The sequence below is a fragment of the Struthio camelus genome, chromosome 7 (genome assembly GCF_040807025.1).
Source record: "Struthio camelus isolate bStrCam1 chromosome 7, bStrCam1.hap1, whole genome shotgun sequence".
Lineage (NCBI taxonomy): Eukaryota > Metazoa > Chordata > Aves > Struthioniformes > Struthionidae > Struthio > Struthio camelus.
This window is the reverse complement of record NC_090948.1, coordinates 24,482,115-24,504,121: the sequence shown is the minus strand read 5'-3', so window position 1 is coordinate 24,504,121 and position 22,007 is coordinate 24,482,115. Positions and strand designations below refer to the sequence as shown.

The following is a 22,007-nucleotide window of genomic DNA, read 5'->3' as shown; positions in this document are numbered from 1 at the left end:
ATCATAGCCTCAGCCGTCTCTGTCATCCACAATTAGCTCAGCAGTAAAGTTTAGCTATTTCAGGAAATCTGTTGAATACTGGAGATATTTCTGAGACAATTAGTTTAATCATGCAGGAGTTCGGCAGCAGGGAGGTAGTTTTGTCTGGGTCAAAAGGACCAAGGCATAGGGCTAATAGACAAGATACATCTTTTATTATACAATAGAGAATATTATGTGCTGTAAATCAAGGCAAATGTAAGTGCAAAAAGCTTTTTTGAATCATCAAGAAGGCATATTTGATTATACCAAGTTTAAAATTACTCTTTTACACGCATGGATAGTCAGTTTCTGCATCAAGCATGTTACATGTCCTTCAGTTTGTTTTAAAAAATAAAACAAAAAAACCCAGAAAATATTCTTCTATTGACCAACAATTGCCAGCAGCAAACGCCGGTAATCACCGCTTGTGTCACTTGCTATCATTGTGGCCAAAGTCTTCTGATACATTTGTGTGAACATCTGTTTAATTTGCACAAGGTCAATCTGTGCAAAGGAAAAAAAAAAAAAAACATAAAGCTTGAACACAGTGATTTTAATTCCCAGATAGTCACCCTGCCTCTCCTCCTTCAAACATTTTCTTCTTCACTGGCTATAAAATACGTGTCAAAGGCCAAATGTGCCATTGATTACAGGTCTTAAGCCAGTTGTTCCCTCTAAGGAGGGACAAGCAGCTCCCATAGCAAACGGTCCAGCAGTTGATACTTTCTTTGTTTGGACGTTAGTATCCCAATTCTAGTAGTTGAACCTTTGAAGTTCAGATGTTCATCTGCTACATGGGCAGGCAACCACAGTTAGGAAGGAAGGCGAACAGAGAATTAAATTATTAGCCAGAGATAATTTAATTACATGAAATCTGGCTTTAAAACAAATCAACTTGTTCATCTAATTTTGAACAGGATAAAAGCTTCATTGCAATACATACTTTCTACCGCTATGAAAAAGGGACTAAGGGATAATCGGGCTAGGATAGACAGCTTTCACGTACATGTGACATTTACATCCAAAGTCTTTGCCTTCTTGAGAGGAAAAAGTTTCTTACCTCACTGCGAGTGACAATAATTCTGATAAGCGTAGAATCATCTGTGCCAGCTCCTTTCATAGAGTAATAAAGTCTTTCTGCAAAAAAGGCTGGGCGATTTAAAGCACATTGCACTGCAATAAGATGAATTTTTCAAATTAGTTCCAGTACTGTGTGCTGTATGGTGATACTTGGCACGATCAATTCAGGATTTTTTCTCTAGACTGGTAGAGGTAGGCATTGGTAAAGATCCAGTTATCACGGATAATAGGGACTGTTTTAGAGAGTTGAGTCTGGTTTCTAGCTGACCAACAGGTAATTCCCTTACAAGAAAAATTATCGTCATTAACAGTTGACTTTTCTGTAAGTGCTTTTTAAAGTTCACTGAAACCTTAATTCCCAAATATGTATTTTAAACAGTTCTTCTCCTTGGATAACTGGTACTGAGATAGGTGGTTTTTATTTATGCTCCATTGCTAGAGTTTCACTAATAGAAGTACAACTGTAAAAAGTTCTCATTCTCTAGTACTTGCAAAATACATCTTGTTTCAGTTAGATTTTTCACACCTAAAGACAAGCCTTTACTCTCTTTCAAGACCTTCAGAGCTGAGTTTTTCCAACAGAACTCTTTTGTAGAATATAATCTGGAAAGTTTTTGCTTAATCCAGTAGGTTCTTACCAATTACGGCTACAGTAATGCTGTCATTCTTCTAAGTGTTGGTATGACCGGTTTCTACAGAGTATTGGGCACTTGTTCTCACTATTAGTAAATCATGCTACGTGTAAAATGTTTTACTATAATAAGCCAGCAGGGAAAAGTGAATTCAAAACTACAGATACTGAACAGTGACCCTTGTTTCTGTGTAGTTACTGCCTTTCTGGAGAAGTGGCAAGTAGTTTCTGTGTAACCTTTTCCTTGTTTCAAACTGACTTCTTTGAAATGGATGCTTATTTTCTCCAGTTAAGTGCAAAGTGAGTAATTTGAGTAATCGAATTTACTTTTCTATTAGCAGATTCTCAGATTGTGTTTTTATTTGCTATATGGCCAGTGCTGAATTGAATTCTTCTAGAATAACGTTAAGAAGGGAGCGATGTTTAAATTCCAAAGGGGCAAGGGGAAGGAAGAACATATCACTTACAAATAGCCTTCAAACCACGTTCCACATTTCCAGAAAATTCTCGGTCAATGCTGCTTAATAAATCCCGATTAGCAATCTAAAAACAAGTTAGATTAATATATGGATAGTGAAATGCAATAACAAATGGAACTTTAATTCAAAATACACTGGCCAAATTCATTTGAAATTAGTGAAGAACTCCTACCTTGGAGTATGCTTCAACTGTTGCTTTCAACTGAGGAAAACTTCTGCTTGCCAGAACCAGATTAAAGCAAGACTCATCAGTCCCAAGTTTTCCTTCACCTGCTTGGTACAGACGCTGAGCATCTTCCTGAGCTTTTTGATAATCCACAGTTTGATTCTCATCCCGATTACCCTGAAAGCAAAGACATCAGAGGTCAAATGAAATTATCCAGAGCAGGCTATGCTTTATATGCTTGGGGTTTGCTTCAAAACTTTCCAAGCAGTTTGCTTCAAGAAACTGAAGTACAACTTGAAGTAGAGAGAGTAACATGAGTTTGAAATACTTTACATTGCTTTAAATCTATTCTTTGGTTCAGAATTTCTTACAAACAGAAAATAGGTAAGTGCCTCAAAACTCTTATCTATAGGGCATGCTTTAAACAACTAGATATTACTGACTAGGATTGTTTCACCTCTACATACCATCTCAGAATCCTAGTCTTTTTCCTGAATTGTACTTTTAATTCTCATATTTTCTTAATAATATGAACTTTGTCTTGATTTATTTCCAGGCTTCAAGTTGCAAAGAATCTTCCCAAACGAACTAATGAATTATCTTACTGAATATGCACACGTCAAATAGCTCAGGTCTTCTGTTATACTTAGAATTTGCTAATTTCAAGTAAGAACGTCTGCAGAAAGCGCTCATTGTAGTTGTAATGTGTCGGCAGAGCTTATGTGACATTTTACGTACTTTGAGGTTTGTCTTTTTGCTGATCGATGCATGGCTGGATACTGCTAAATATACTGGCTGAGTAGGCTTAATACATACTCTCAAATACTGTTGTGTCTATAGTGGTTAATATTATTTAAATTGATGCGGTTGTCAGCTACTGTAAAGTACTGGATTTATCAAAATAAAAATTAGCAGCATGAGCTTCTCAAGCTTTGCTTTCTTGGGTATTTTGACTTTTTAATCCAAATACCTAGTGCAGAGTGGAACTCTCACAAAGGTAGAGGCAAACCAGATAGACAGGCGTCATAGAAATTCCAACAGCGAATAGGCAGATTTATTAGAGAAATACGGGAAGTTGCATTTGCTGCATATTTCTTCCTGAACACAGATAACTATTGTTACCATTCTTTAAAACAAAAATAATCCTAGTAAACTATACAGGATAAGTAGGCTCCATAGTTTACTGGAGTGCAGTAATAGCACACACCTAATTCTGGTGATCTGAAAAGGGGAGTCTATCACACAACTTGGGAGGTGGGTTTAGACCTGCAGTGCCTCTTTGCTTATTCTTGGGGATTCTCACAGGTATTCTGCATACCATAAAGCTGATCCTATCAGATTCACCCAAATTTGTTTTTTTTGGTTTTTTGTTTTTTTTAAACAAAGTCATCAGGACAGAGAGCTTTGCCTGTAGTGCCATTTGATTGCATCTGCACAACAAAGTATTTAAAAATACATTCCCTGAGGTAATTACAGGGTTCTTTGATTAGGTCACTCAATTCATCAGAGAGTTCTAGATGGGAAATCTCTCTTCCCTGAGGAGGGACTGAAGTGTCCTGTCTCGTCATTAGGGAAGAAATTAATGGTCCAGGGCTAATTTTTTTTGACAAAAACCTCACTCTGGCTAAGCATGCACAGGCAGTTCACTCATGGAGCAATTATGAATATATGCATCAGATTGTTCACCCTTATCTTACAAACAAACAAAAAATAATAATAATAATTAAAGCTCACTTGACACATGGATATCAGTAATCGCTCAAAGTGTCCTGAAGTGTCTGCTTTGATGTCTTGTTCGAGGTCCCTTCCAAATTCTGATTTATAGCACTTCACTATTTCTCGAATTTCCTGATTTGTCCTTGTGCAAAGGATCTCAATCAGCACTGTCTCCTGTGTACCTGCTCCCTGTAGGCAGAGGAAAAGAGGGCATATTGCAGAGCACTACCTACTCAGTTTTGTTCAACTGTGAAATAAAGCACTCATTTTTAATTTTAAAACAATCTACATTGTAAGAATAGCATCCTTCCAGTGTCAATGCATTAATTCTTCTGTATGCTTAACATGGAATGACGATTTCTGAAACATTCAGTTCTGCATCAGTTTAAAAAATATCCACAAGTTATGCTTCCACAATGGTGGTGACAGCCAAATTTAACTGGAAAATGATTTGGGAAGGAGATAAATTCTTGGGCACCCTTATTCTGGGAATGTGCTGGAGCCAGACAAAGCCTTACGGTAGCCTTTGAAGCAAATGATACGGATTTAAATCCTGCTTTGCTCAGTTTACAGATGTGTTCCCTATCCAAAACCTGGCTGCTTCCTCAACATGGAGCACCAGCAGAAACTTTTCAATCATGCTTCCTTGTCCCCAGAATTAATCACAGTTAACTGTGATTTCTGTGTGCAGTCACATCATGTTGACCTGCTCATCGCTATTCAAGCATGGATTAGGTAGGGGTGGGTCTACATGGGACTTTTAGGCAGTGTTCTAACATAAATTAAAAAAAAAAAAAAAGAAGTCAAGAATGTTTGTTGCCTTTGCTAAATCCAGATCTTCATTTCTGTTCCATATTCTTTAAAAATCTGCATTCATACATGGATTGTTACTATAGTCCAGCAATCTGCTAGCTGCTGCAGCTCAAACAAGCAAGAAATTCAGAGAAATTGGAGGCCCCAGTTTACCTGAGTTAAAAGTATAGATCATTTTACCTAGTCTCTAATGCACTCTTAACACTTGAACAAATACATTCATCATCTGACCATAAGACAATATTCTTTTATCATCCTGCTGAGAACCCTGGGATATTCCAGAAATATCTTTCAAAACCAGCAGCTTGCTCCTAGCAAGGAGAGGTACGTACAAACAGTGGGTTCACTTTTGACTGCACCCCGACCTGTACTAGGGTCTAGTGAAAAGTGTCGCTGAGAGAATGGCAGAGAACAAAGTTTTGTGCTGCAGCATTTTGATCCCCTGCTGGAGCAGGGGATCCCCTCCCAATAGCGAGTCCTGCAGAAATTGGCTGGAACTGGAAGATGCATCAGAAAAGACTTTTAAACCCCACAGTACCTAAATTTGTTTGCCACCACAAGATTTGTCAGCTAAGACGCAAGGATCAAGTACTCCATTTTCTCAGATGAGCATTCTAAGATGGTTTTAATCTATTTTGTTCACAGTAAAACCATACCTTCATTGCATGACGTAAACTCCAGGCATCATAATAGGTGCTAGGCATGAAGAGTGCAAGAATCAGTTCTTCCACATTTCCACTTAACTCAGACTTCAGATCTTTAATTAAATCCTGTCCAATTATAAACACAAGAAGGGAGTCATATTACATAATACAGGGGCAGCAAAATTATTAGAAATTACTTGAGGTTGCCCTGTTCACAAGTCGGGGCTTACAGCAAGCTTTAGTCTTCAGTTAAAAGTCCAGGTGATCACCGTTTGACCGTGCTGAAGTCTAGTGACTTGTCTTTACAACTCACTCGGGCTAGAGTGTCAGAATTCCCAAGCAATGGATTTTACAGATTTTCTACTACTTTGGCTAAGGAAAAATACTGTGACATCAGATCCAAAATTCAAAAAAGTCTGTGTGCTGATTTGCACAGGAACATCTGAACTTCCAGTGCTCAACAGCAAAGCTGAACTAACTGTTAGGAGTGTTAGCCATGTGTTTAGATTATATACTGAAAAAGGTCAAGCTATAGCTTACCTGTGTGACTGATTTCTATCTTTCTGCCACAACTATAAGATTGCACTTTCAGTTGCCTTTTACTGACTTACAGGGAGCAGCTTCTCTAATCTGGTACAGATAACTGGGACTTCCATAAAGTTGGCTGCAGAGGAGTTTCTTACGGTAGTTTTAAGAAAACAGTTTGTCTGCCAAAAGTATGCAATGGGAAGAAAGGAGAACTAAACTGTTTTATTTCTTCATCACGAAACAGTCTTTTAGCTAAGACGCAGTGCAATAGTTCACCAAAATGCCTGTTTATCTGCTGCCTCTTGAGATGCCCAAGTTCACGCTTCAGGACCTCAGAAATGACCGGAAATATTCTTTTAAACTTACCCAAGACCACTCAATCTGAGCAGCTCAAGATCTTTTTCTGCTTATGCTTACTGAGGGAATCATAGTTATATCTGAGAATCACTAACATTCCTCACAAAGCACAGATGTTACTCCTTTCTTTTAAAACACTGGCAAAATGGCTAGCAATACCATCTGTAACATGCTATATAGCAATCAGAGCACTCACCCAGGAAGGAGGAGACCTGAGTTCTGCAACAGCTATTTGGCAAAGCCTACTTCTACCTCTTGCAGAATTACCTTAACCACAAATGAGTAAGTCAGCCTGGTGGAAGAGGGAAAGGTCCTCTTTCTGTTGCCTCTTTTGAAGCTGTACCACTGAGCTAACCAAAGCATAAGATTTTGTGGCAGCGGAAAGCACAGAAGGGAGAATGATTTGAGAGCAAGTGCCTATAGCACTTTCTTTGGAAAGGAACTGTACCTTATGGATCATAAAGGAGGAGGTGGGGTATGGGTATGTACCTGACTGCACCCTTAAAGCGAGCCCCAAGACTGATGGTAGAAAGGGTTTGTGGCTGAATTAATTCAGCAACGTAAGCCCTAGGTGCTCAGTCGCTACCAATCCATAACCCTTTTCTCTTCTTCATAGGACGAAACTGATTTCAGTGCTAGTTTGCATGCATAAACAACTCTGAGTAGTTTCAGGCATAAATGCAAGAACAGTTTAAGCTTGATTGTTTTCTAGCTGTTGAGCATTAAAAATCGAAGAAGCTTGTTTGGTCAGGGACAGAGCCTTTCCCCTCCCAGTCCTATCAGATGCCAGGACAATATCGAATGTCAAATACCAGGTTTCCCAAAGAATATAACCAAAGAGCTGCATTTAAAAAATCCCCCAAACCACTCCCCAAGACTCAAATGCAATCAGGCAGTTAAAGCAGCAGTGGAGTATGCCTTTGTTTACTGATTCAAAGAACTAGTGACCATACCTTGCCATACATAGTCTTGAAAGCTGCCTTGATTTTTTGCCTTTGATCATTGGAGCGGTTAGCTACAACATCGATGATAGCCTGCTCATCAGTTCCTTGGAAACAGAAGGGCAGTTTCACATAAGAACTCAATAAACCCTCCAAGACTGTCCAGTTTATAATTGCACATTTGGGTCTAGTTACATAAATGCATGACTATCATTTACATCTGTTTACCAAATTATCTTAATAACTTACTCTGCTAAAGTACCCGAGTCATTTTGAAAACGTGACTCAAAAGCTCAAGGGGAAAAGATATATGGTTAAATAAAAATTGAAGAAAAGGGCAAAATGGCATTAATAAATCAGCTCAGTAGAAATTTACTCTTCTATTATGTACTTACCAAACCCTTTCATCGCTTTGCGCAGAATTTCTGCATCCCTTCCAGCATCAAAATTCGTAGCAGCTTGAATTGTGCCCTGGGTACACTGAACCATTGCTGCAGGCTGAGAATAAGAAAATCATGCATAACTAGCTATTCTGCACAATACAAGTTTGAATTAAAACTTTGCAGCCAATACTTTCAGTTCAAGACATTTAGTTTTGCTGAACATCTTTGGCCTACCAATGCCAGAGCGCTTTTATCAAGTGCTATGCGTGAATACCTACCTGCAGAATATACACAGATACGGTACCATTTTGTTCAGGCTGTACTCTGAGTGCAGCATTTGGACTTTCTGGATGTAGGTCTGAGAGAAGAACTGCTATGCAGCTCAAAGAAAGCAACTTTCATCGAAAACTGCCTGGGAATTCTTGATGCAGAACAAACTAAATTGTTTAGTTTGCCTAGCTGCAGCGTGCCAGACTTCACTGCTGCAAAGAGATCTTTCTGCACAAAAGGGAGGCTGGTCACATTGTAATCCATTTGATAATGCAGGAGCAGTTTATACCCTTTCATGTCCACCAAACTCTACGGGAAAAGCTACACTAACATGCCTGTATTTAACTATATACTTGCTTAAATGTAATTATGTTTCCAAATTGCAAATCAGAGAGGAGTAAATCTGAACCCCATTGAAAACAGTAGCAAGAAATTACTTTTCTGTGCGGCCACTTTCATCATTTTTGCCTTGAGCGAAAAGCCCCAGTAAAAATAGTTGGATGTACGATCCTCTATCACACATCCCCCACCCATGTTCAGTCCCTACCTTCCTCCACACAACTGGCTGTAAATACATTGCTCTTCCAGCAGACACAGCCAGGTGAGAAAACTACAGAAGCCACAGAAGTTTGATTATAAAAGAGGATACAACACATACCAGGCCAGGCATTGGCGATGGCGCTTGTCCACCAGGATATCCTACTGAAAATAAATTTAAGAACAAGATAAAAGGAATTAATTATGTTTCTTATTATTACATAAATGCTATCTGATCTGAAAATAAAACCATCTATAGATGTAATAAATGACAGGCCTACCGATGCACAAAACCTGTTTCCTGAGTAATGAAACCTGTAATGATCAGGAACTGTAGTTGTTGCCCTTCAGGATGATCAGAACATTCTGGTATATACACCAGCAATTGCAAAGCAATACTAAAAATACTAAATTTACTGGTGCTGCGGTAGCTGGTAGGATCTCTCCTCATTAAATGTTTGTATCCTTGACATAAGCCAAGATATTCCAAGCAAAGAACAAATCCCTGTTGCATACTCTCTGTTAAAGGCATACTATTCACTTTAAAACGTCTAGCATATAGGCTATACTGAAAATTCATTGGTGCAAAAAGAACGGAAATAATCTGATTTCATAATTAAAAGCACTGTATATCCAAAAGCTATATTTTTTTTTGTTGTGGAATTTTCTCTTTATCTATAGTATATACACATGATTATCATTTTAACAGCAGCTTAGTTATTATCAGAGTCAGTGAGGCAAAAGAAAGGTTTTGTATATAAAATACTGCTCTGAATTTCTTGCAAACATGGCTGATGCATTCATTTCAGGACAAAAACGTTCTTGATGGCAGCTGACCACTCCAAGAATTAAAAGCACCACACTGTTTTTAAGCAAACGTGCACATCTTCCTTTCCACTTCCCCCACTATAACAGGGATCGTGAACGCACAGATCTACTAAAGACTGCTGAAAAATGCATAAATTTCTCTGAGCTGTGCAGAACAGCCAGACACTCGCTGACTGCACACTCTGGATTTTGCAACTCTCATCAGATACTTGCAGTTTGAAGAAGGATAAGCACATCAGTGACACACATCCCTTTTTGATATAATACGTGCAGAGATCGTTCTCATATGCCATTCACTGGTCTTGTCAAGTAAGGCGGTAGGACATGTACAGCACATGAAGCTCAACAGCTAGAAGTGAGGGCCTAATTTGTTATTACCTGGCTTGGAATCTCTTGGCTGAACTTTGGATGCTTAAAATTTCTTACATACGACAGTGAAACACCCACATACCTGGAATTTGTGCTGGTCCACCTCCACCATAGCTTTGGGCAGGAGGCTGAGGATAGCCACCAAAGCCAGGGCCGGCGGGAGGCACACCAAACCCAGGGCCTGTAGGAGGTAGGAGAAGAAGAAAGGTTTTAGCATACTTTATGTTTTCTAGTTGATTTCTGACACAGTGTCAGACAGGTTACTACTGATCAGAGTTAGGCAAGAGACCAATGGCAACCTGTCACCTCTTTTCTCTGTGCCCATGCAGTGGCCTGCAACCCAAAGGCATCAAGGCCCTGCTATCAACATACAAGTATTTACTGATGGATATCAATCCATCTGGTGGTCTAAATACTACTGCCTAAATTGATTACTAAACAAATCTGTTCTAACCGTTCCCTATGCTTGGTAGAAGTAGTACAGAAAAACAGAAGTAACTGCTGAAGAATAGTCTCACAAAGGATGTTACCTCCAGGATAAGATGGCATTCCTCCAGTCTGGGGCACTCCGGGGTAGCCCCCAGGGGCAGGGTAACCCCCAGGGGCCGGATATCCTGCTGCCCCTGAATACCCAGCACTTGGTGGTGCTGCAGGATAGGCCCCACCTCCTGCCGGAGGGTATCCTCCGGGAACAGCGGGATAGGAGTACTGACCGGCTGGTGGATAAACAGACTCTTGGCCTGTTGGCTGAAACACAAAAACAGGCCGTTTGTATTTCTGTTAATGGGACATTAGAATAAAAACCGCTCAAGCCACCAAAATGCCCACATACGTAATAACGTGATCAGACTTAGCATTTGAAACAGCGGAAGAATTCACAAAGCCTGGATGTAAGCCTCCTGGCTGCGCTTTCTGATGCATCTCCCTTGTTGAAAGAACCCTTGTACAGAACCAGAGAGTGCTGCAGGGGGAAGGCACCTCTGGAGGCCTTTGATCGCATCCCCCTTCAAAACAGGGCCAACTTCAGAGTTAGACGAGGTTGCTCAGGGCCTTGTCAAGTTTTGAAGTCTCCAAGGAGAGCGATTCCACAGTCTCTCTGGTTCCAGCATTCAACCACTCTCATGTGAAAAATGTTTTCTCAAATCCAATTACAATTTTCCTTGTTGCAACCTGTGATTGTTGCCTGCTGCCCTTTAATTTGCACCTCTGAGAAAGGTCTTGCTCCAATCCTGTTACCCCCTTCCTAGGCAGTGGAAGACGGAACAGACCTCCCCTTAGCCTTCTCTTCTCCAGGCTAGCGGCCCTCCCTGGACTCACTCCACTTTGCCCACATCTCTGTTGTTTTGGGGTCCAAAACTGAACACAGTGAGCACAGAGGAGTAATCACTTCCCTTGACCTGCTGGCTTTGCTCTTGCTAAAGCCTAGTGCATTGTTAGCCTTCATCCCCATGAGAGCGCACCACTGATTCGTGTTCAACTTGTTAATCACCAAGACCAAGATCCCTTACGGGAAAGCTTCTACTCTTATGCCTCTTAACTAAGACGTGAGCTCACAGTTCAGGCTTGCTTTCAGTGGATCATTAGTAGTCTGTCTCCTGTTTTTATAAGGCTCTTAAGAGCGTAATATCTTTGAAGTTTCTGCTTCTCAAGTGCATTTGGCTGAACATAGCCGATATTTTCAGAAGTTACAAGGTAAAAACTGGCAGAAGTCTTTATTTTCTTTGGAAACCAGCTTATAAAGCATGGACGTTCAAAGACTAAATCTGGACCACGGAGTCAGATTTAACAGCCATTACAGGTTTTAAACAAAAAGAACTTAACAAGTCGGACATCCAAATACCTTCATTTTGCTGTGTGGGAGACTTTATTAATAATGCCATGAAGGTTGACATTAGCATTAATGCACATTAAAAACTTTTACCTGAAAGGTCAGGATCTCTAAGGGAAAGCCCTGTAGGTTAAAAGCCATATACTTGATCTTAAAACCCACTTACTTAAAATCAGGTTCAGTCAGTCAGATACAGGAGGGGCTAATAGGAAAAGATGCTGTGAAACAACTGTTTTTAGTAACCATTATTTGGGAAAAAATATGAGCATCAGAGGCCCTAAGGTGGGTATGAAGCTACATTAAAAAAAAAGAAAAAAAAAAAACAGAAAAATAACACAGAATTTAGTAAAGGTCCTTCCTGGGTAGCCCAGAAGGTGCTTCTCCAAAACTCCCTGCTCACTGTCCAGGCCTTTTCTCCACTAGCCACATGACTAGTCACTGCAACACCAAGCGGTCTCTCATTAGTCACTCTCTAAACCATGACTCTTCTGAACAGAGAGAGAAGCTTTATCTGCAACTGTACAGCAAAATAATTGGAGAATTCATTGCATTTTTTTTTGGTTTTAGCTATATGAGTGGTATCCAAACTGAGCTCCATGCTTAAGTCTAGTACAGCACTACGTAAAACACAAACCACGTAAAATTCCCACAGTTACGATATGTTCAGTGCCATACTAATAAAAGTACACACTTGCATCTAGCACTGAAAAAAAATGCAGATGTATCAACAACACTGCAGTACCAGCCACAAACTGATATATTCCTTCCGTTAAGTTTCATTGCAATGTTTAGCCTCATCAGCCATGAGCTGAGGGTGGAACCGAATCCTGCAGCCAAAGGACTGGGGGGGGGGGGCGCATCAAAGTCAAGACATTGTCCTGCATCGTCAGCAAAATATTTGCTTGGTGTTGCATGAAAGTTGGGGGTACTTGAGGAAAGTTGCTGAGCGCTGCAGGTTCTTCCTGAAGGCAATGGCCACTCTGGTTTGTTCAGCATCTCTATAAATGCTGGGGTAGGGACGCACAGGATATTAGAAAAGGAACCGAACTGGAACTCCAGGCTCCTCCAAGCTTTGGCGGAGAGAGATTCAGAGATTACCTCTGATCCCATACCAAAAGACCCTCATATTTATGTAAGGACTGCGAATTCTTAAAAACATTTATTTACAGAGATAGTTAGCTATAAGAACGCACAAGACCAATAAACAAACAAACAGAAAAGCCAAACAAATAACCCTTCTGGAACAACAGGCAACATTTAAAAAAAAAAAAAAATCTTAAACTTCCTTCTTGGACTTCTTACGAGACAGAGAATCAAAGCACATCCTTTGGCAACTTTGGAAGTGCTCAGGTGTTTTTACTTCCCACTGTTTATTTCTCAATTGTAAGAAGTCATCCTCAGGGATCTGAGGATGAAAACAAAGACCATAATCTACAGAGAATACCTTGTGTGAACGGACAGCTAGTATTTACACAAACACAGCATAGCAAGAACGGGTATTCACAGAATATAAATATATTAGGAATGCAACACATTTAAGAACCGTACTTACAGGATAACCAGGGAAAGCAGGATAGCCTGAAGGGGGGTAACCTGGGTATGACATCCTGGAAAAGAAAGATATTTTCACTGTAATGGTACTACATATGAGTCTGTAGAGTTGTTTGCTTACTGTCATTACCTGTTATATCATTTGAACAATATGTTTAGTATGTTCAGTAGTGCTCACGAGTACTTGTCAGCTATTAAACCTGCAAAAACTTTCATTTTTTCATGCACATAACAGTATCGAGCAGGATTCAGAAGGGAAACATCATCAATTTTGTTATTAACTGCCACCCTTATTTAGCGTCAGATAAATACCCTCAGTACGATAAGAGGCTTCAGCCTCCAAAAACAATTGTGGAACAGGGGCTGACAGAGCTTGAAGTGCTGAAAGGAGGGGGGCAGAGTCCCATGCCAGAATAGAAACAGAAGAATTGGGCTAGAAAAAGGCCCCACTTCTGCACTGCATCAAGCACTTACCTCCTCTCTCCCTGCACACCTTCCTTCACGGGAATAGTTCCTAGAAGAGTAGCAACCCTACCTATCCCACGTAAAAAGGTAATTTGATAAAAGTGTGTTTTTAATTATTAACTGCTTTGGGCGATATTTATGAAATAGATGCATGCACTGCTAAACAGTGAACAACGACTGGAAAGATCAAATAATTTAGTTAAACTAAAAAGCAGAATAATGCTTACATCGTGCAATTTGCAAGGAAGCTTAGGGCTGTGACAGACCGGTTACCTGAGAAAGCCCCGTACCAGAAGGACATTACTTGGAGCTTAGAAGCCAGCCAGCTAAGTACAATTTTTTTGACTAAAGCAAACAAAAAATGAGACTAGCTGTTACAAGTATGACAGCAGAACAGGTTTATTAACCATATCTTAACTGCATGCTCGAGCATGGGAGGGCCAGAGTGATTCAGCAACCATATTTCAATTACTTTGACCTTTGAGTCACTTTCAGAATTCCACGTTCATCTGACTCCCGTAAAACATGAGAAATGACTCGGTAGCGAACGCCGAACCTCCGGCAGAATTAAACTGCACCAGACAGTGCTAAGCGCACCATGAAAAGGGTATATGCAAAGATCTGAGTTTGAATACAAAGTGGGTATTTAAAGATAAGAAAACATTATAAATGGCAGTTTCCAAGCTAAACGCACTTAAAGCTACTAGCATAATAGAAACTCGCACAAAAGGCAGGCAAGAAATGGGAGGAAAAGTTGAGGTAAAAGACAGATGCCCACTTTTTGAGCATGCATGGATGTCATGCTTTAATTGACTCCTCTGCCAGAAGCGTCCTCCCAGATGGGAAACGTTCTCATTTCTTGCCTAAAGGCCACTGGAGAGGGAGAGGGGGAGATAACCTGCTGGGGTGGGGGGATCCCTGCACCCAACCCGCCTTGACATTCACTTCTGCTTAGCCCGGGCGGGTAGTCACTTGTGAAAGGAACTGCTTGGGCTGGGAAGGGAGGAGGAGGAGGATCAGTTCCATTTTTAAAGATTCTTCAAAAGTCACTAGACCTGCTATTTTATAATCTATTCCTGAACAGAAAGATCGAGTTTAGCCTCTCTACAAATACTTTATGCGGCTGGAGTTATTTTTCTTTTTTACTTGCAAATATTATCACCCTTGTGCTGGAATACTGAAACCTGGAAGCATCAAGGCAAATTTGTCAACTTCCAGCATACTCCCCATTTACCCCCATATCTTATTTGCACTACCCTCAGCATGGTTTCCTTTCCGTAGGAGATTTCTGTTTCCTGACAATAAACATTCGTTTTAGTCCCATTTTTACTAGAAGGACTCGGGGAGTAGAAGCAGAACAGGGCAGAGATCAACCATGTTTCCAGTCATTTGGAGAGGGAGTTTCAAGGCCGTCAGCCAAGTTACTAAAATTTAATGGCAAAGAGGAAAAACCATGTTAATGCTGACCAGTAAGATTCCCTGACCAGGGACTGTGAATTACTTACTGTATGTTCATAAGACAACGAGTATCTTATCTGCACAAATCAAGGGAAACGGGATAAATGAGAAAGAACACAATACAGTTAATGATTGTTCAGCATTTCTAGGCATTCGCTGACCGAAACCCATAGATTTGAAAACAGTATTCTTATTGTGTTGTACCATGAAGGCAACAGTTGTTTGTACATCTCAGAATTAATGTGGAAAAACATTAAAAATAAGAGTACATTAGTTCAAATAAGTGCCAAAACAAACTTTCAGAGAAGTACAACCACACAGTCTCACACTGATAAACTAGAGATCGCAAATGCGAAGCGAGAGCTCTCGAACTACTCCAAGCAACTCAAATAATCTCTTAAACCGTCTTTCCAAGTACATAAAGGGGGAAGAACAACATGAGGGGTGTTTTTGAGTCTGTACTTTAACCATAAACACTGCTAATTGCTATTTATTTCCCTAAGAAGAAACACTTTAAACCAATACCTGCGGCAATATTTATTACTGACAGCTATTTGAATTGACTTTAAAACTTTAGTTTTCAACAACATGTTTCTTCTGCTATTTCTGTTACTTCAGCGCGGACTGTATCTCCTTTCAGGAACAAGCCCAACTAGCAACATTTTCTTTTGATTTTAGCTCACTCTTCCTGCTTATAGGAAAATCTTAAATCAGAGTTGTTTACCACAATCCAACACAAAGCAGCACAACTGAAAATTAAAAAAAAAAAAAAACCTTCAGCTTTTCAACTTCATTTAATGCAACTGCAGTTACCGACTAAGACGGCAGGACGGCTAAGCCCGTAAAGCATGCTCACGTGCGCAGTAGCATTTCCACTGTACTAATATGCTTTTCATGATGCAAAAATCACCCAGTGGTGACTGCAGCTCAGCTGTTTCAACAGCGGTAAAAACAGTTTAATCCGTACGATGAACGGGACCAAACACTCCTTCAGCAGATTAAGATACACCAGAGTTCAGACTTAACTGGCAAGATAATTAATTTAAAACGTGTTTAAGATGTGCGTTTCCAGCATTTCGCTTTCAACCAAAAAAAGCTCTCAAAGCTGTCCCACGTTTGTGGTCAGCAGATGAACCACCCGCGTCGCACCGGCTCCTTTCCGACCGCTCCGACGGTTCTGACGCAAGTTCTTTGGGGCCGGGTACCGGCAACGACGACATTTCATCTGACCACCCCCACCCCACCGCGGCCCCGCTTCCTACACAACTACAGACACAAAACGAAGAGCGGGTCTTCGCGTTTTCTCCGTCTATCCGCGGCCGCCCCTCACCCTGCCGGGGGCGGCTGCCGCCGGCCAAGAGCGGCCCCCGGGCCGCCGCCGCCTGCGCCCCGCGGGCGCGCAGCCCTCCGCTGACAGGCGGCCGCAGGGGCGGAGGCGGCCGGGGCAGGTATCAATTCGCTTGTTCCTGCCAAGGCGAGCGAGGCCTCGGCGCCACCGGGGCGCCGCGCTGGGCTGGGCTGCGCCGCTCCCCGCACCGGCCGGGGCCCCGCAGCGGGCGGCCGCTCGGGTCCCTCAGGGGCCCCCGGGGCGCCGCCGGCGGGTGCAGAGGGCTGGCGGGAGGGGGGGGGCGGCGGCGGCCCGGGCCTTTCCCCCCCGCGCCGCTGCCTCACCTGAGGAAAAAGCTGCGGAGCCTCCGGCCTCCCTCCCGCAGCTACACCGCAAAATGGAGGCTGTGGGGCCGGCGGCTCCCGGCCGCCCCGCCCCCGGGCTCGGGCTCGGGCCCGCCCCGCGCCCCAAGGCGGCGCGGCGGGGCCCGGCCCGGCCCGGCCCGCGGCGGGCGCTGACCCCGCTCACCCCCGACCCCCTTGGCCGCCTGCGCGGGCCTGCCCCACCTTACCGACGGCTGCCGTGGGTCCAGCGCTCCCTCTCGACGGCGAGGAGGTAAGTCCAAAGGCAGAAGTACCGCCGAAACGAGTAGCCGCGCCAGGAAGCACCACGGGCTCCTACCCCCCAAGGGTCCCCTCACCTTCCCCTTCTAGAGGAAGGACTGACGTCCACGTTGCCGTTTCCCCACGACACCGCTAAAATGAAATTCAGCCCTCACACATGAGGCTCTAAATCAAGTCTATTATCCAGTAACACATGAGGCAGCTTTCAATCAAGTCTATCCTCCAGTAACTGGCAGGTAGTCAGCCAAGGCACCCAGGCTACCAGACGAGCGTCTAACTGGCAAAGTGCATCAAGGGCGTTAGTGGGGCTAGAAGAATGGGTCCTTCTTACCTAGTTAATGAAGATCAGCATCTAGGTCCCAAGAGGGCATAAAGGTAAGACTGTCCTGACTACTAGACTGATTTCTCTAGAAAGAAATCTCAGTTACAGTCCCTTGTACACGAGTAACTGCTGCGGGAGGTGCACTTAGTGTTTTGCTTCTATTTTTAAATCTATTGCAATGTTTATTCATATTATATTTTGAACAGACAATACATAGAATTATTCCTTCCTTTACCCTGTGGCTAATTACTTGGAAGAAATCCTGTTCAGCAAGATGCAGTTTAGGAAGGATGCACCCATGATGCTATGCACTGGTTGCCTGTGATTATTCAAGGCAACTTCTTCCTGCTTTGCTATGATAAGCATGTGCTAGCAGCTCAGAGACCACTTAAAAAACAAGCTCTTTTTTCCCCGTAATCTGGGGCTGTGCTTGAGCGTTAGACGAAACAACAACCACTGCGCTATTTGTCTGTAAAACAGCATTAAGTGCAGGCAGCAGAAAATAGATGGGTAATAATTTACCATGCTTGCCCACTTCAGATGGAAAGCACTCAACAGCACATACAGAATTTGAACAGTGACCTATCTTCAGCAACATTGGGCTTGTTTCTCTCTTGTATGCCCAGAATGTATCAGCAACAACTTTAAGAATTTAATCTTTGCAGCGTCCTTCAGTTGACATTCCCAGTGTATGCCTACTCTTATTTTCACCTCTGTTGAGCTCACTTCTTTCAGGACAGGTATACATTCAAATCCTTGTTTCCATGGGAACCAACAACATTTATAAAACACACGATTCCTCATATATTTTATTTAGCAGACTGCTTGGATTTGAGCTATTCAGGGATTTTGCTCTCAAATACGTAACCGTACTGAGCGCTTTCAATAGCGGAGCCAAAACAAAACTTTCTTTTCCGAGTAACTTTACCGTCGGTGACATAGATCACTTAATGCATTGGTGCTTCTCTATGCTACGTAGGCCTGGTTGGAATATTACTTCACACTTAAATAGTACAAAGCATTACTTTTGATGTTATATTTCAGTCAGTGCAGCTAAAAAGCATACTTGCCCAGACTTTGCAATAAGCAACAAGATCTGTTCATCCTTAAACCACAGGTCAAAGTACAACAAACCAACAGGATACTGCAGTGATCCAAGTCTAAACTACGTACTAAAAAAAGTTTCACTGTCACACTGCCTTGTGACTGCAGTAATTAAAACGTGGATAGTCAAAGTCAGCTGTTGAGCTAACCTTCCATGTGAATAGGGAGTAAAGCAAGTTTTGATCACTTCAAGAAGAGCCATATGTTTGGTGAGCTGCTCAAGCGAGAGTCACTACCCACTGAGTCATGTTAGGACTCCACCCACTACAGTCCTAACATCAAGATTTTGGACAGATCTTACAGCTGAGTTGCAGCCTGGGTCTCTTGGTTCTGTTGGGTGGAATCACACTACAAATAAAAGCCTCACCCTTCTTCAAAGCACACAAGGAAAACCACATGCCAAAACACTACTTCCTCTTTGTAGCAGGCATAAGCGTAAAGAAACTTAAATGACTCAACTTAACAAGGCAAACTTAGTTATTTCAGTATACTAGGATGAAGGTCACTATCAAATGAAATGTAATTCTGGCAGCAAGGATTTTTTTTAATAGCTATGAAACTGCAAATAGTAAAAAAAAAAAAAAAGTTTGCTATTCTCAGCAATATAGAACAATTAATCTTATCTCCACTATACAAGGCTTACAACCAAGCATATGGCTTATCAAAGATGAGTCCCTGGACATACTGCGTCAGTTTAGCACAATGTACGTTCTAAAGGAGGAATTTGGTATAAATTATTTGGGTATTCACAGGGGACTTGACAAGAACCAATAATTAGTTAAACCAGAGAAGACAGGAATTAGCATGGACAAGGATAAATAGCTTGTAAATAAGAACAAAGGCCACGTTGAAAAGGGAATTTGTAGAATTCTGCTAAGTTGGTTTGGGATCAGTTCCAATTTTTTTTTCTTCTTAAGTGAGTACAACACAAAAGTTAGGAATAAGCCAATGATATCTGCTGACAAAACTGTGAGGTATTGCTGATACTGAGAATAATGCAAACCACGAGAAAAATGGGGATGATTATAACATCTAGATTTTTCAGTTAAAAAGTGTCATAATGCCAAGCCATGCATTTAAAGTAATAATTTCCACTGCAAATTGGAGCTGAACTGCAAATGACAGCTGTGAAGAGAGATTTGACAGACTGGGGTATTCAGGCACAGTAGCTGACAGAAACCAAGAGACAAACAAGGAAACAGGAAAGTATTAATGCCTTTTTCTAGCCACTGCTCCATACACTGATATGGATATAGTCTTTATCAGCTAAAGTTCAAGAATTTAAGTTTAAAGTGGGCTGCTAAGTGTTCAAGGCATAGACAAGGCATCAGGAAAGAGGAGGTAAGTTTAACGTGTCAATCTAGCAAAATGATGGCTGCGGTATGGTGGCTACCTGTCATACATAAATACCAGGAAGAGCAGGAAACAAGAACTTTAGGAAGGACAAGTGCTGAGAGAGGATTCAAAATTATAAGGCATCTCAGAAATGCATTTAGGTATATTTAAAGCAATTCAAGATACGGCTGTCTAAGACAGGAAAGAACTGAATTTGTGATTCAGGAACTCCCTTCTAAAGGAAAAAAATAGTGGGTACAGGGAACCAGAGAAAAGAGCAACAACATAGCATCTGTTAAATGCACCAAATATAGCAACACAACATTCTTCCCTTACCCAGAGAAACACATATAAACATGCACTTTCTTCAGTCAAATGCATTAAGAATGTCAAATTTCAGCCACTTCTTAGCTTGACCAGGAAACTAACAACAGCACGGTACAGTCTGCAGGGAGTCCTTTACCTCTTATTCTAATCCTATAGTCAAAATCAGCACTGGAATTGTTCTGTGTAACATCAGTCCTAAGTACCTTACAGCAGTCATAGGAAACTTGACTCTGGCATCCTGCCTATCCACTAGCATCTTCTCAGGAAGAATCCTGTAAATGTCAGCTGCAAGACTTACAGCACAACAGAGCACACAAGCTAAGTACCACCAGCTCTCTCCAATTGCCATCGCTTCTACTTTGTTCCTACTGCCCCAACTTTGATCAGTTGAGGAATATAGAAGCCTTACCAGCTCCCTCCTGCTATTTTAAGAAGTCATTCTTATTAAACACAGTTCACCCTGTAAGTATTAATCTTGATAAAAAATACAAACATAGAATACCTGTATGTGCTTGTGCGTTTTGCATGGACTTGCTCAAAGATGCTAACAAGCACAGTCTTGCCGCACTAAGATGTCAGAACAAATCACAATGTCTGCATGCTAATTAAACTGCAAGTTGTCAGAAGTTACCATGCTCACCGAAAAGACAGTTCACACAAGCTTTCATTGCTTTCTCGTACTGTCAGGAGACACTTCACTGAAGCTCTGTGTCTCTGTTGAGGCTGACTTAAATCCATATCTGAGAAGACGGTCAAAGGCAGCAAGTTAAACCCATTTTATACATTCCTCCAACCTTTCCAAGCGCACACTATACCCAAAGGGAATAACTGTATCAATTGTAAGAGTGAATTCTGTTCCGAGTATTGTTAGGTGTCTGGAGGAGAAGAGGGTCTCAAGGAGAAAGACTCTGCGTCAAGGTAATGACTCGACATCAGCTCTGACGAAGCTAGAATACAAAAAAAAAAAAAGCTTAGCTTTTCAGCAATCAAATACATAAGCTCTAGGTGGTGGTAGCAGAGCCCTTTAAGCAAGGTAGTTTAAAGCCTGGTATTTATCAGAAAAATGTTTACATTTATAACCAAAAAGAAACACATAATACATTAATGGCCAGTAAACATTGTGTTTACTAATGGAAAAATTAATGGAAACAAACTGAATGCTGAGGGGTTAAGAGAAAAGAAGCATCTGCTCATAGAGAAGACACCTAAGGAAAAGGCTGGACACATATTATAGAGGACAGAAAAGTTTAATATATTAGATGAGGGTACTGCTATGACTAAATATAATATATGGTGAATATATGGTGGCATACCCAGAGAAATATCTTGACCATTTAAAGAACGATTTAAGTCAGACAAGTTAAAGCTACGCTTTGTCAAAGCTATTTGGAGCACCATATCCTAAGTGGAAAAAAAAAAGAAAAAAAGAAAAAAGAGAAAAGAATAAGTCCCATAATTAATCCAAGAAGTCTATGATTTATAAATAATAGCAAATTAAGGCCTGAAATCCTTAGTGACATTTTTTGACTCGTGAGCTTTTCCCACCAGATTTTCGCTGTGACTTCAAACTTTTAGATAGGAAATTCCATAGTTCAAATAGAACACCCTTAGAAATTCTTCTGTCTAGATTTGCAAACTCCAGAGAAGGCAATGCCTTTTTCCTCAGCCTCCTAAGTAATAATGATACAGCCTAGACCTTAGTTATGCTTGCAAGAGTGTCCTTCACAAGAATGGTCACTGACATTTGAAAAAAATATTCATAATTCCAGAGTCAGACTAAGGTTCACAGCATAGCTCACCCAGTAACAAAGGTCAGAATGGATGGGATCAGATGTAGCGTTCCTAAAAGGTCAACTTCTTTCCCTCCACTGTACTTCAATTCCATGCACTTGTCACTATGTTGT

General features: G+C 41.4%; 1 protein-coding gene across 4 annotated transcripts; it reads right to left on the bottom strand.

Moving 5' to 3' along the window:
• Positions 1-172: 172 nt before the first annotated feature.
• On the bottom strand, positions 173-17,072 carry ANXA7 (annexin A7). Of its 4 annotated transcripts, none has more exons than XM_068950374.1 (13): positions 16,964-17,072; positions 13,144-13,198; positions 10,294-10,510; positions 9,846-9,944; positions 8,688-8,731; positions 7,772-7,874; positions 7,389-7,483; positions 5,563-5,676; positions 4,112-4,282; positions 2,384-2,554; positions 2,200-2,275; positions 1,082-1,194; positions 173-525 (listed from the first exon to the last, which is right to left on the bottom strand). In XM_068950374.1, exons 2-13 carry the CDS (start codon positions 13,195-13,197, stop codon positions 403-405), a joined length of 1,380 nt encoding a protein of 459 aa, XP_068806475.1. In that variant the 5' UTR covers position 13,198; positions 16,964-17,072; the 3' UTR covers positions 173-402. The 4 variants fall into 4 exon arrangements, with proteins under 4 accessions (XP_068806475.1, XP_068806477.1, XP_068806473.1 ...); XM_068950376.1 differs by having other exon boundaries at positions 8,688-8,728; positions 16,964-17,037; XM_068950372.1 differs by lacking the exon at positions 16,964-17,072 and adding an exon at positions 16,737-16,875.
• Between the last annotated feature and the right edge of the window lie 4,935 nt (positions 17,073-22,007).

Coding starts and splice junctions, on each gene's coding strand:
- ANXA7 (XM_068950374.1), bottom strand. CDS start 13,197: ATGTCATACCCAGGTTACCCCCCTTCAGGCTATCCTGCTTTCCCTGGT. Junction 7,875..8,687: donor CATCGCCAATGCCTGGCCTG/GTATGTGTTGTA, acceptor TCTTATTCTCAG/CCTGCAGCAATGGTTCAGTG. Junction 526..1,081: donor TTATTGTCACTCGCAGTGAG/GTAAGAAACTTT, acceptor TCCTTTGCACAG/ATTGACCTTGTGCAAATTAA.